This window comes from Bos mutus, chromosome 4 (genome assembly GCF_027580195.1).
Source record: "Bos mutus isolate GX-2022 chromosome 4, NWIPB_WYAK_1.1, whole genome shotgun sequence".
NCBI lineage: Eukaryota > Metazoa > Chordata > Mammalia > Artiodactyla > Bovidae > Bos > Bos mutus.
In genome coordinates, this window is record NC_091620.1 from 103,282,943 (window position 1) to 103,297,310 (window position 14,368).

Sequence of the window (14,368 nt, forward strand, 5' to 3'; positions counted from 1 at the left end):
ACATTTCATGCAAAGATGGGCTCAATAAAGGACAGAAATGGTATGGACCTAACAGAAGCAGAAGATATTAAGAAAAGGTGGCAAGAATACACAGAAGAACTGTACAAAACAGATCTTCACGACCCAGATAGTCACGATGGTGTGATCACTCACCTAGAGCCAGATATCCTGGAATGTGAAGTCAAGTGGAACTTAGAAAGCATCACTACGAACAAAGCCAGTGGAGGTGATGGAATTCCAGTTGAGCTATTTCAAATCCTAAAAGATGATGCTGTGAAAGTGCTACACTCAATATGCCAGCAAATTTGGAAAACTCAGCAGTGGCCACAGGACTGGAAAAGGTCAGTTTTCATTCCAATCCCAAAGAAAGGCAATGCCAAAGAATGCTCAAACTACCACAAAATTGTACTCATCTCATATGCTAGTAAAGGAATGCTCAAAATTCTCCAAGCCAGGCTTCAGCAATATGTGAACCATGAACTTCCAGATGTTCAAGCTGGTTTTAGGAAAGGCAGAGGAACCAAAGATCAAATTGCCAACATACGCTGGATCATGGAAAAATGAAGAGAGTTTCAGAAAAACATCTATTTCTGCTTTACTGACTATGCCAAAGCCTTTGACTGTGTGGATCACAATAAACTGTGGAAAATTTCGAAAGAGATGGGAATAGCAGACCACCTGATCTTCCTCTTGAGAAACCTATATGCAGGTCAGGAAGCAACTGTTAGAACTGGACATGGAACAACAACAGACTGGTTCATCATGAGAAACGCTGGGCTGGAAGAAGCACAAGCTGGAATTAAGATTGCTGGGAGAAATATCAATAACCTCAGATACGCAGATGAGACCACCCTTATGTCAGAAAGTGAAGAGGAACTAAAAAGCCTCTTGATAAAAGTGAAAGAGGAGAGTGAAAAAGATGGCTTAAAGCTCAACATTCAGAAAACAAAGATCATGGCATCTGGTCCCATCACTTCATGGGAAATAGATGGGGAAACAGTGGCTGACTTTAGTTTTTGGGCTCCAAATCACTGCAGATGGTCATTGTAGCCATGAAATTAAAAGACGCTTGCTCCCTGGAAGAAAGTTCTGACCAACCTAGATAACATATTAAAAAGCAGAGACATTACTTTGCCAACAAAGGTCCGTCTAGTCAAGGCTATGGTTTTTCCAGTGGTCATGTATGGATGTGAGAGTTGGACTGTGAAGAAAGCTGAGCGCTGAAGAATTGATGCTTTTGAACTGTGGTGTTGGAGAAGACTCTTGAGAGTCCCTTGGACTGCAAGGAGATCCAACCAGTCCATCCTAAAGGAGATCAGTCCGGGGTGTTCATTGGAAGGACTGATGCTGAAGCTGAAACTCCAATACTTTGGCCACCTCATGCGAAGAGTTGACTCACTGGAAAAGACCCTGATGCTGGGAGGGATTGGGGGCAGGAGAAGAAGGGGACGACAGAGGATGAGATGGCTGGATGGCATCACCGACTCGACGGACATGAGTTTGAGTGAACTCTGAGAGTTGGTGATGGACAGGGAGGCCTGGCGTGCTTGCGACTCACGGGGTCGCAAACAGTTGAACACTACTGAGCACCTGAACTGAACTGAAACTTTTCAAATTACATAACACGGAAATACAGTTAGCATGCAAGTGAAAAAAGGCTGCAAAGTTTTATATATAATATTATTATAGTTTTGTGCTTTAAAAATATCTATCCTAAAATAAAGCAAATATATATATATACACCAAAATGTTAAAATTTTCTCATTTCTAATTTCAACTCTATTTTCTAATTTCAGTGGTGGAATTAGTGGTAACTAAGACTATTTTCTTTCCAAAATTTTTCCAAATTGAGTGAGATGAACATGAATACCGGAGTGATAGCCATTCCCTTCTCCAAGGGATCTTCCCAAACCATGGGGCAGATTCATCACCATCTGAGACACCAGGCAAGCTCATACATTACTTGCGCAGTTCTCAAAAAATTTAGTCTCAAGATCCCTTTAAACTCTGCATCATGGAAGATCTCAAACAGCTTTTATATGTGTTACATTTATTGATTAGATTTGTATTAAAAATTAAAATGAGAATATATATTAACTCATGAATAGTAGTGACAAATCCACTACCTGTTTTATAAGTTATATTTACAACTACCTGCTTACAACTTATTTTATGAGAAAAAAATATATTTTCTAAAAAACTTATTGAGAAGAGTAGCATTGCTTAATATTTTGCAAATCTCAGCATGTGGTTTAATACAAGACACATGGATCTGGAACTCCATATCTCCTTCTGCATTCAATTTGCTGCAATATCATATATTATGTAGCTACTTAAAAAACCAGACTGCAAACTTATATGAGAATGACTGAAGAAAAGCAAATAATATATTGATATTAGTATAAAGAGACTGACTTTATCAACCTCCTAAAACAATATAAAGGACTTCACTTTTCCTAGATCACACTTTGAGAATTAGTTACTGCATTATTTTGAAAAAAGTTATTTCTCTCCAAAAATACTGAATGGTGGCTGGTAGCTTGCTATATCATGAAATAAACAGAGACTTAAGAGTTCTGATTTCTGGGTGAATAAAACTCAAAAAGGAAGATGTTGTATTCAACTTTCCTTCTTGACTCAAAGAGTAATGTTTACAGTAAGCCTTTTTTCTTAGTTCGATGCTCTTTTCATTGGGTTTAGATTTAATTCTCTTTGAGTTACTGGTAGTTATACTCAGGCTTGGAAATCCCAGTCTGAAGGTTAGTCAATAAGCAGAGCAGATGTGAAAAGAAATCTGTATGGCACTCTTTCCCCTTCTCTCTTTCTTCAATTTGATATAAAGCAGTATAATATAGCACTAACTTTGGGTATTACAGAAATCACTAAGGATGCAAAAAATATTTGTGAAACTCACAGAACAGCAAAAGGCATTCTCACATTTTGATCATTTAACCTAGAACTGGTGGAAACATTTTTTTAAACGTAGAATTACACTTTGAGATTTACACAACATGACCGTGAGGTTTTATGAAATCTTTGGGAGGCACTACTGACTGAGTACCTTTCAATTTGTCAAATACTATCCTAGGAACTAAGGATTCAGTCATTGGTATATTTTCTCATGTTTACAGAATGTAAACTCCCAGAAGGCAAGAAATAGCTTCCTACCTCTCAGAGTTGCTGACTATGATGCTTTTCACAAGACAGTGGTACAAAAAATATCAGCTGATTTGAACTGAGAGGGCATGTCCTTATTCATGCCCCAAGTCCACAAACCTGATTATATTTCCACATCTATTTTATACTCTGTGGACACTTTTCTCCCTCCATTCCTTGACAATTTTCCCTTGGGCTCAGCTCTTTTATTGCTCTTTCCCAACAACTAATAAAGGTTTCACATAGCAGTCTTATTCTTTAAAAAATGCTTCCCAATGCCACAGGATCATGCCCATACTGCTTACTTGGTGGACAAGATCTAGCTCTAGTTTACCTAAAGCCTATATTCAGACATCCTCCAATCTGCCATGGTCTTTCATATGGATGACTTTGGGCTTTCTATTCTTTCTGCCTGGAATGCCTGCCTCAGTTATGTCTACCAGATAAATGCAGGATTATCTTTCATGGTTACCTTGGTTTCAGTACTTTTCATGACCAGTCTTACCTATTGCCCATGATCAAATTAACTGCTCTTCCATCAAATGTTTTCTTGTTCCTTCATTCACATCTTGTGCTATATACTTACACTGCATCATAGTATATATGTGCATCCATAGTATGTATGTGCATCTCTTTCCTCTAGACTATACATTCTTCAAGAACAACAGCTATGACTCTTTTATCCCTATCTCCTCGTATCTAACACATTGCCTGGCTTATAAAATGCAAACAAATGTCTGTTCTAAGTGTGTGTATGTGGGAGGCACAGTTGAAGTTGTTGTTGTTTAGTTGCTAAGTCATGTCCAATTCTTTGTGACTCCACGGACTATAGCCTGCCAGGCTCCTCTGCCATGGGATTTTTCTAGGCAAGAATACTAGAGTGAGTTGCCATTTCCTTCTCCAGAGTATCCTCCTGACCCAGGGATTGAACCCACATCTCTGGCATTGGCAGGCATATTATTTACCACTGAATCACCAGGGAAGACTGTGTAGTTGAAATTATCTTTTCCAAATAGGTATCTTCATCTATACTACCTAATTTACTAAATACTAGGTTGGTGCAAATGTAATTACAGTTTCAGACTGAATTTTAAATCATTATAACTAGGCTCAAACACATTATTTATTAATCAAAATAGGAACCATTACAATCAACACATTTTTGCCAACAAGAAGTAAGTTTGTTCACTCCTATGGCATAAAAATCCATGTATTGGAATTCGAGGAACTCTTGGAACACATTTTCTGCATCCTGCTGCTTGTGGAAGCATTTTTCCTGCAAAAAGTTGTCAAGATGCTTGAAGAAGTGGTAGCTGGTTGGCAAGACGTCAGGTGAATGTGGCGGTAGCCCAACTGGTTCAACTCCTGAAGTACTGGTTGTGCGACGAGCAGTTGGGTGTTGTGGAGAAGAATGCAGCACTTTTTGTTGACCCATGCCTGCTGCAGGCACTGCAAGTTTTGGTACTTCTCACCGATTTGCTGAGCATACTTCTCACATGTAATGGTTTCTCTAGGATTCAGAAATCTGTAGTGGATCAGACCAGCAGCAGACCACCAAACAGTGACCATGCCCTTTTCTTGGTGCAAGTCTGACTTTGGGAAATGCTTTGGAGCTTCTTCTCGGTTAAAATCACTAGTTGGTTGTTACTGGTTGTCATATAAAATTCATTTTTCACCACACATCACAATCTGATTGAGAAATGGTTTGCTGTTGCATAGAATAAGAGAAGACAACACTTCAAAACAACAATTTTTTTGATTTTTGGTTAGCTCATGAGACACCCACTTATTGAGCTTTTTCACCTTTCCAATTTGCTTCAAATGCAGAACCATAGAATAGCTGACATTGAGTTCTTCAGCAGCTTCTCGTGTAGTTGTAAGATCAGCTTCGATGATGCTCTCAGTTGGTCACTGTCAACTTCTGATGGCAAGTCACTATGCTCGTCATCTTCAAGGTTCTCGTCTCCTTTGCAAAACCTCTTGAACCACCAGTGCACTACGTTTGTTAGCAGTTCCCAGCCCAAATGTGTTGATGCTGTGAGCAGTCTCTGCTGCTTTACGACCCATTTTGAACTCAAATAAGAAAATCGTTCAAATTTGCATTTTGTTTAACATTTCTATAGTCCAAAATAAATATAAAATAAACAGTAAGTAATAAGTCATCAGCAAAAAAACATAAAGTGAGAAACGCACATTAAAATGATGTGTAACGTAACCACATTTATTCAGGATGTATTCCAATATCAAATGGCAAATTTTAACAATGCAAAAATTGCAATTACTTTTGCACCAATCTAATAAATCATATAGTCCCATCACTTGACACTTTTATACACTTATATAATCCAAAGTTTATGAACTAGACATATAGCATGAACTATATATTATTTTCTTTGATGTGTATTCAGCTTGTATAAATTATAATAGAAGTACATATTATCTGAGAGATAGACTAAAATATTTTCTATTAGTAATTTATTAAAACTACAGAAATAGAAAATATTAACAAATAGCCTTCACTTTTATTTTAAAAACTATTCCAATTTCAGATTCAGAAGATCAAAAGTGAAAATACCTTTTCTGTTACTTTTCAATGAGAACATTAATATTTTTTGCATCTTCAGCAGAAATTAAAGAAGACACAAACAGAAAGACATCCCCTGTTCATGGACTGGAAGATTTAATATTGTTAAGCTATCAATACTATTTAAAGTGATCTATAAGTTCAATGCAATTTGTATCAAAATCCAATGTTGCTTTTTTAAGAAACAGAATTACCCATCATAGAATTTATATGGGATGTCAAAGTACCTCACAGAGCCAAAACAATCTTGAAGAATAAAACTGGAAGACACATACTTTCTAATTTCAAAACGCAACAAAAAGCTACAGTGATCAAAACAGGGTGACACTGACACACAGCCCAGTGGAACAAAACAGAGAGCCCAGAAATAAACCCTCACATTCATGGTCAAAAGATTTTTGACAAGAGGACCAAGTCCATTCACTGGACAAAGGACAGTCTGTTAAACAAAAGGTACTGAGAAAACTGGATATCCACACACTGAAGAATGAAGTGGGACCCCTACTTTACACCATATACAAAAATTAACTCAAAATGGATCAAAGACCTAAACTAAGCCCTAAATGTATAAAACTCTTAGAAGGAAACATAAGACAAAAGCTTCACAACACTGGAGTTGGCAATTATTTTTTGGATATGACATCAAAAGTGCATGCAACAAAAGAAAAGGCAGTCAAACTTGGCTTTATAAAAACTTAAAACATTTGTGCATCAAAAGGTATTATCTATAGAGTAAGAAGGGAATCCAAAGAATGGGAGAATATATTTGCAAATGTATCTGGTAAGGGATTAATATCCAGAATATATACAGGACTCCTAAAACTTAACAATGACAACAAAAACACAATTCAAAAATGGGCAAAGGTCTGGAATAGATAACTTCTCCAAAGAAGATACACAAATGCCAATAGGCATGAACACGTTGAGCAGGAAATAAAATGCTCAACATCACTTACCATTAGGGAAATGCTAACCAAAACCACAATGAGATACGGCTTCACATCCACTAACGATAGCGACTATCAAAAGGAAAAGGAAAATAACAAGTGTTGGTGAGGATGTGGAGAAATGAAAATGTTTGTGTGCTACTAGTGGGAATGTGGAGAAGGAAATGGCAACCCACTCCAGTGTTCTTGCCTGGAGAATCCCAGGGACGGCAGAGCCTGATGGGCTGCCGTCGATGGGGTGCACAGAGTCGGACATGACTGCTACGATTTAGCAGCAGCAGCAATGGGAATGCAGAATAGTATATCAACTGCAGGAAAGAGCATGTGGAAAAAATTAAAATAGAATTACCACATGATCCAACAATTCCATTTCTGGGTATATGCTCAAAAGAATTCAAAGCAGGGTCTCAAAAAGATATCTGTATACCCATTTTTATAGCAGCACTGTCATAATAGCTAATACGTGGAAGCAACCCAAATGATTGAATGGATATGCAAAATATGTTATATATACGTGACAGAATATTATTCAGCCTTTTAAAGTAAGGAAATTTTGACATATGCTACAACATGGATGAGCCTTCAGCATATTATGCTAAATGAAAGAAGCCAGTCACAAAAAGACAAATACTATGTAATAATCTCACTTATATGAGAAACTTAGCTAAAATCATAGACAGAAAGTAGAATGGTGATTTCCAGGGAACGGTAGGAGAGGAGAAAGCGGAGCTACTATTTAATGGGTATGAATTTTCAGTTTTATAAGATGAGAACTCTGGAAGATGGTGGTCATGGTTGGCACAAGTTAAATGTACTTAACATCACTGAATTGTACACTTAAAAATGGTTAAGATGGTAAATTATATATATATATAATACTGTCCCAACTAAAATATAAGATATTTAAAAGTTAAATAATGTAACTGAAAAGTCTGGAAAAATAAACGTGTGAGTAAGGACTTCCCTAGTGATCCAGTGGTTAAGACTTTGCTTCCCAATGCAGAGAGTGTAGGTTCAATCCCTGGTTGGGGAGCTAAGATCCCATATGCCTGGTGGCCAAAACCCCAAAAACCATACAGCAGAAGCAATACTGCAACAATTTCAATAAAGACTTTACAAATGGTCCACATAAAAAAATCTGAGGCGTATACCTGGGAAAGGGGTGTGAGGGTGGACTAAATCTAGGCAGATCTACTTAAGACACAAGATTTTTAAAAATTAAATAATGTGGTAAAAATAATTTAATATGTTATTTGGAAAAATAATCATGTGAGTATAATATGTGGTAGAGTAATTAAAACAATTTGATATTCTGGCTGAACAGGCACATCAGTATACCTGTGGATTAGAAAAAATGTTTTTAATGCTTCTATTAATTCATACTAAAGACATACTGCTGTGAAACCTTTTTTCTCTACAGACTGTCAAAATTATTTGTAAGTGTATCAGTGAGACTGGAACACCCCACTCTTGCATGGATGATGAATCATTAATCAGAAGCAGCCTCAATTTCCAACCCGGAGCTTCAGATAAGGGTTTCCCAGATACAACATTCCACACATTCATCTTAACTTTGTAGTCTCCAAGGAAACGGGACTCTTAAGTCTGTTTCTCAGCCCAAGCCTGATGTTAATTAACCCGGTACACAGTCTTGCTGTGCTTTAAACTTATCAAATATTGCTTCATTTAAATTTTGTCTAAACTCTACCCCTCCCCAGAATCCTATAATAACACTATCCCTTCTGGCAGTTCCTCTGGTGTGTGATCTCCTTCTCAGCAGCAAGTTAATTAACCTCACTTTGTTAGCCTAAAGATATATATCCCTGGTGGTCCTTATCAGACTGAAATAGAGTTTGTTAAAAAAAAAAAAAACAACAACAACAAAAAGCAAGTACATATGGAAATTTAATGCATAGTACACATAGCATTTCAAATAAGAAAAAGATGGCTTATTCAAGAAAGGACATTGAAATAATAATCTTTTGGGGAAAAGATAAAAAAGCAACCATCTGGATCTCCACCTATTTCTTTCAAATTCTGTTTCTATGATTTCAATACTTTAAAAAAATGAAATTCAAACAGAACAAGAAGAAAACATCTTTTTTACATTTTTATATCATGAACCGAGATTTTTTTCAAATCCCAAAAAGTAAAAATATAGTAAAAGTGTATGAGGTTATTCATTTAATTAACTGGCAGTGAAACTGCTAGTTCAAATGTACGTTTTGTATAAAATGTTTAAAAAAAATCTGTACAGCAAAAAATAACAAAAACCATCATGAAAAAGATAATCGACTTAATGTAACAACAGTTAAAAAAAAGTAAAGGATTTGAATGAAAAAAAAATACAATGGTCAAGGATGTTCACATTTCACTCATATTACAGAAATGTAAACCTCAAATGAAGAGATACTATTCTTAACCTATCAGAATGGCAAAAAAATGTTAAGCTTAGTAACAGCCAGTATTGACACAGACATGAGAGAAAACTGACGCTCCTCTGATGTTCCTCAGGATACACATACTTACTGTCTTTTTAGAAGAGCAGTTTGACAGTATCTGTAAACTTTTTCAAGTGTGCCTTGACACATCATTTCATGATCAGAAATTTTTCTTATGGATACAAACACAGAACTGTGCAAAGATATTCATGGCAGCCATAGCCACAGATGTTTGTTGATGAGGAGCTAGTTTAAAAAAAATATATGGTACATCTCTACCAGAGAATACGCTGTAGATGTTAAGAACAATGATTGATTTGCACTAATTAGGAAAATCTTGGCACATTTGGCAACTACAATTTTTTGTTAGTAAAGTATTGCTAATATACAGGAAACAAACAAACCCAAACTGAAAACATAGATTAAACATACATATACACACATGTACATATATACATACACACACATACATACAGAAAAGAGTATATTTTCATTCCTATCTCTACCCCAGGTTCTCATCAAAGGTAACTATAGTTGACCCTTGAACAACATGGATTTGAACCGGCTGGGTTCACTTTTATGCAGATATTTTTGAATAAAAATACTTGAAAACTTCTTTGGAGATTAGTGACAATTTGAAAAATTTGCAAATGAACTGTATAGGCTATAAATATTGAAAAACATTAATACAAAGTTATGTAACGAATACATAAAATATAAATACTAGTCTACCCTTAAGGTGAGTGATGCTTAATATAAAATTAATAATATATTAGCTTTCCTACTGTTTCATAACTTTGCTTTCAAAGAATTGCATTACCATATAGGTACAGTATGCACCCCCCCAATCTCTCCCCTGCTTATAATTTATGTTTCAGCAATTCTGAACTATTTACAGTTCAATAAACACTCAATGCAGTGAGCTCCTCTATTCCCACTGTCTTTTCCATCTATACAACACACCCTTCCTCTGCTATCCATGCCCCAACCTCTGTAAATCCCATTAAGCCAATGTTTCTTAACCTGACATAACTGACATTCTGAGCTGGGTAACTCTCTGTTGTGGGGGGTGCCCTGTTCACTGTAAGATGTTCAACAGCATCCTAGGCCCATACTCACTAGACATCAGTAGCACTCCCCCTAGTTGTCATTCAAATGTCTTCACATAGTGCCAAATGAATGTATAAAATATATCTAGATTATCCTAGCTGGCATCCTACTCCCGCACTTTTCTCTTGCTTTCCTAGTATTTGGTTTTTGCAGGTTAAAAAGGAACAAATAGAAATTTCAAAAACTGAACCTATTACTATCTGCTCCTTGCTGTGTTCTAACTTTGGACTCTCTGCTGTTCCTCAAATACCTGAGTGTCCTTATACTTGCTGTTCTCTGTTGGGAACACAACTCACCCAGATACTCACATGGCTTATTCCCCAACTCCTTCCGGCCTTTACTCCTGGTGGGGGGGTGGGGGGCATGTCTTCCTGAGCCACCCTACTTTTACTGACAGCACCTATTAACATCTAATATATTACATATTTTACTTACTCATCTTGATAATTGTCTCTTTTCTCCATCTTGATCAGTGGTTCTCAAACCTGAGTCTACACCAGAATCACCTGAAAAGCTTGTTAAAAGAATTTCTGAATCAACAAGTCTGCGGAAGAGAGCCTAAAAATTTGCATTTCTGACAAGTTCCCAGGTGATGCAGAGGTTCCAAGGACCACAGTTCGAGAACCAAGGTTTTAGAACATAAGTTCCATGAGGACAGAGATTTTTGCCTACCTAGCAGCAGTCATTGTTTTATTTCTATGACCTAGCATATAGTAGGTACTGAGATAGGTAAATGAATTTAGCCTGTTCTCAATGCCCTCTCTGATTTGGTCTGCTATATGGTGCCAAAGACTTTCCGGGTGGTGCTAGTGGTAAAAGAACTCGCCTGCCAATGCAGATGTTAAGAGATGCCAGTTCAGTCCCTGGATTGGGAAGATCCCCTGGAGGAGGGCATGGCAACCAACTTCAGTCATCTTGCCTGGAGAATCTCATGGACAGAGGAGCCTCGTGGGCTATAGTCTAAAGGGTCGCAAAGAGTTGGACACGACTGAAGCGACTTAACACGCATGCAGCAGGGTGGACTCTAATTCAATATGACTGAAGTCCTTACAAAAAGGGGAGAACACCACATTAAGGGAGAGACATACAGGGAGAACGCCATGTGACAACAGAGGCAGAGGCTTGCGTAATATAACTTCAAGCTAAGGAGTGCCAGTGACACACAAAGCTAAGAGGCACAGAACAGATAAAATTCCCCAGAAGGTAGAGCACGGCCCTGTCAACACCTTGATTTCAGACCTGTAACCTCCAAAACTGTGAAATGATAAAGTTCTGTTGTTTTAAATAACTCAGTGTGTTGTACTTTGTTATAGCAGCCCTCGGAAGCTAACACAATGACCAAAAATGCAAATGACTCTATCAAGTTGCACATAGTTTCAAATCTGCCAATTATCCAACTTGCACCAATTTAAATATTTTAACACGTAGCTTTCATTGTGAACTAATCAGATTTCCTGTTTCAGAATCTCCCTAATTAAATATCACCTCTCTCTGCCCTCAACATGTCCCTTCAATGTGCCAGGTAGCTCACACTACAGAGTCTAGATCACTTGGATTTTCTTTTTGGTTTCTTCTACCTTCCTACAGGCTACCCTATTTCACATATAACAGCTTCTTTGTATTTTTTTCTTTAAGGGATGCTTCTGATTTTCACACATTATAGATTTTGGCCTGCATTTTCCTGTAGGGCATCTGAATTAGCTATAAAATGAAAATTTAAGTATATATTTGATATTCATTTAGATTTCAAGATAAAATGCTAACTTCTCTTTCATGGAAGAATTATGCATCCCCCCACCCCCTTATTTTAAAAAGAATTTTGCCATATTCCTTCCACTTTGCTATAGTTTGTATACTAGCCTCTTTACTAAAATCTCAATAAATATCGGGAAGCTTAAAATTTTAAGTGAATCAGAATTAAATTTCAGCATCAAGCTGTCCATTTTCCATTTAATGTTTATAGGTGCACTGTCACAAGAATTCCAATCAATGATTTCTCCACACTGAGACTCTAAAATCACCATGGTCCATGGAGTGTATAAGTTGTATAATGCAATTTTTATGTTAGTGAGCACAAGTCAATACACAAATAGTAGTACTGCATATACCTAAAAGACACACTTTTCTATTTCTATGACTAGGTGACCATTAATTGATATGCACTCCTAAATGACTTTGTGATAGTCTAATAATTTCTGGATACTGAACTTACTCAGAAACACAGACTAGTACAAATAATACCCCCCAAAAAGCATATCTATCTTTAAATGAATAGTACCCACAAAATATTTTTAAAATGCTGAATCCAAAGTAAAAAGATACAGAAAAACACAAATTTCAGGGAAATTTAAGAGAAACATCTTAAATGGTTCTCCACCATAACTAAAAAACCACACACTTTTCCTGTGAAGAATTTTAAGTGAGTCATACTTTCCTTACTAAATCACTGTTTTACTTAACATATGGTAAAAAGAGTTAACTGTTTGGTAGCTTGAAACTTTACATTCAATTAAACTGTACATTAATATACACTAAGGCCGGCAGAAAATGAAATAAATTCAATTACTATACACAATACTTAGAACACACATCATGTACATAAGGCTCATTTGACATTTATCTGATAAAAGTGTAAAAAGTTAGTTTTACCTCCTAAGTACTCAGATTCCCACCCTCTAAACTAACACCAGAATTAAATAACTTGAAGTTACCTAGGCAGACCTATCTATATTCAGTGCCCAATTTCTGGTAAATGAACACATTTCTGTCCGTTTCACATTGGCCTAATCACTCACTCTATTGCATTAAAGTTCTAAGTTTTTAACTAAGTTTTAAAACCACGATGAAACCAATTCATGGTTAGGATAATACTGTTCAATCTGAAAAGCTCTAAAACGATATACCACAATAACTACAAGGCACTGAGAGAACTAGGCTATAAATCCAGTCAACTTTTCCAAGGCGTGTGATGTTTAAGTTCCAGTCTTTTGAAAATAATAATAGAGAGGGTAAGTGCTGGGCAAGAATAAATCCCCACCCCTACATTTCGTTCATTTTCTGAGCAGACAATGTACCCAAATTAAAAGCTGTAAAGTCAATTTTGTCAGCATCTATTAATCCCATTTGGTGGGAGAGGAAGGCGAGAAGGAAAACACTCGTCCCGCGTCCTTCACGGAGCAATGCCGCAACACACCTGCCTAGCTTATTCTGTCAGGGGCAGGGGAATTTAACAAGAACAAATCAGCCAGACAAACCTGATGATCCAGAGAGCTCAGAGGAAGTCCCCCAGCACTTGCGCAAGGCTCCGGCTCGCTGGGCGCTGGCGCGACGCGGCAGCCCGGCGGCTCTCCTGGAAGGTGCCCACACCTGAGCGCCCGCAGCTCCGCGGGGGGAGGGCCCGGCGGGGCAGGACCGCTAAGTGGTCCAGCCGCGCGGTCCGGAGCGCAGCCCGCGCCTCACCGTCGCCACCCGACGGCAGGCGGCGCGCGAAGAGGCGAGGGGCACCAGAGAGCGAAGGGAAGGACCTGCGACTAACAGGAGGTTACAAGTCAACAAAATAGCGGCCCGGCGGGCAGGCGGCCCCACTGGCAGCTCGCGGAGACGCCGGGAGCAGGAAGTGCCCCGCGCCTCCCTCAGGAGCCCGCACGTCCCCAGACCAGGCAGCGACTCCGAGACACCTGTTTGGCGGCGCCAGGGGTGGGGTTCCACCCTCCACGCTCCCCCTACATTCACTCTCCCAGAGGGAAGGGCGAGGGGACCCGAGACCTTGGACCTACAGCCTGAGGGCGCCTCCGCCGGCCGTACCTGACATCAGCTTCGGCTCCCTCTCGCCCCTCCTGGGGGGCGGAGAGGGGGACGACACGAGACCGGCGACCTTCGCTCTGCTCGGCAGCCGCAGAAGTGGCTCGTGGCTGCTGGCCGGGGCCGCCCGCTGCCGCCCAGATTATTCCCCGGCAGCGGCGGCGGCGGCGGCGGCCGAGGCGGGCCCAGCGCAAGCTCCCGCCCGCTCGCTCCGCCCCTCCCCGCAGCGCGTTCCGGCCGCGGGCCGCCGACGGCGCAGCCGCCACCCAGGGGTCCCCCCTAGCGCTGACGTCATCGCCGCCGCACCAGCCCCAGGGAAGGGCGGAGCG

General features: G+C 39.0%; 1 protein-coding gene across 4 annotated transcripts in view; it reads right to left on the reverse strand.

Annotated features, from left to right (window-relative positions):
- The window catches only part of C1GALT1 (core 1 synthase, glycoprotein-N-acetylgalactosamine 3-beta-galactosyltransferase 1), a 48,403-nt gene extending 34,132 nt beyond the window's left edge, over positions 1-14,271 (reverse strand). The window contains exons 1-2 of one of the 4 annotated variants that reach the window (XM_070369813.1): positions 14,043-14,271; positions 13,493-13,587 (exon numbers count right to left, since the gene is read on the reverse strand). Coding sequence is in view for 1 of the 4 variants with exons in the window: in XM_070369810.1 (XP_070225911.1) it covers positions 14,043-14,049 (7 nt within the window). In the remaining 3 variants the exon portion in view is untranslated. Of the gene's footprint in view, positions 1-13,492; positions 13,769-14,042 lie in introns of all 4 variants that reach the window. The other 3 variants (XM_070369812.1, XM_070369811.1, XM_070369810.1) reach the window with 3 other exon arrangements.
- Positions 14,272-14,368: the final 97 nt, after the last annotated feature.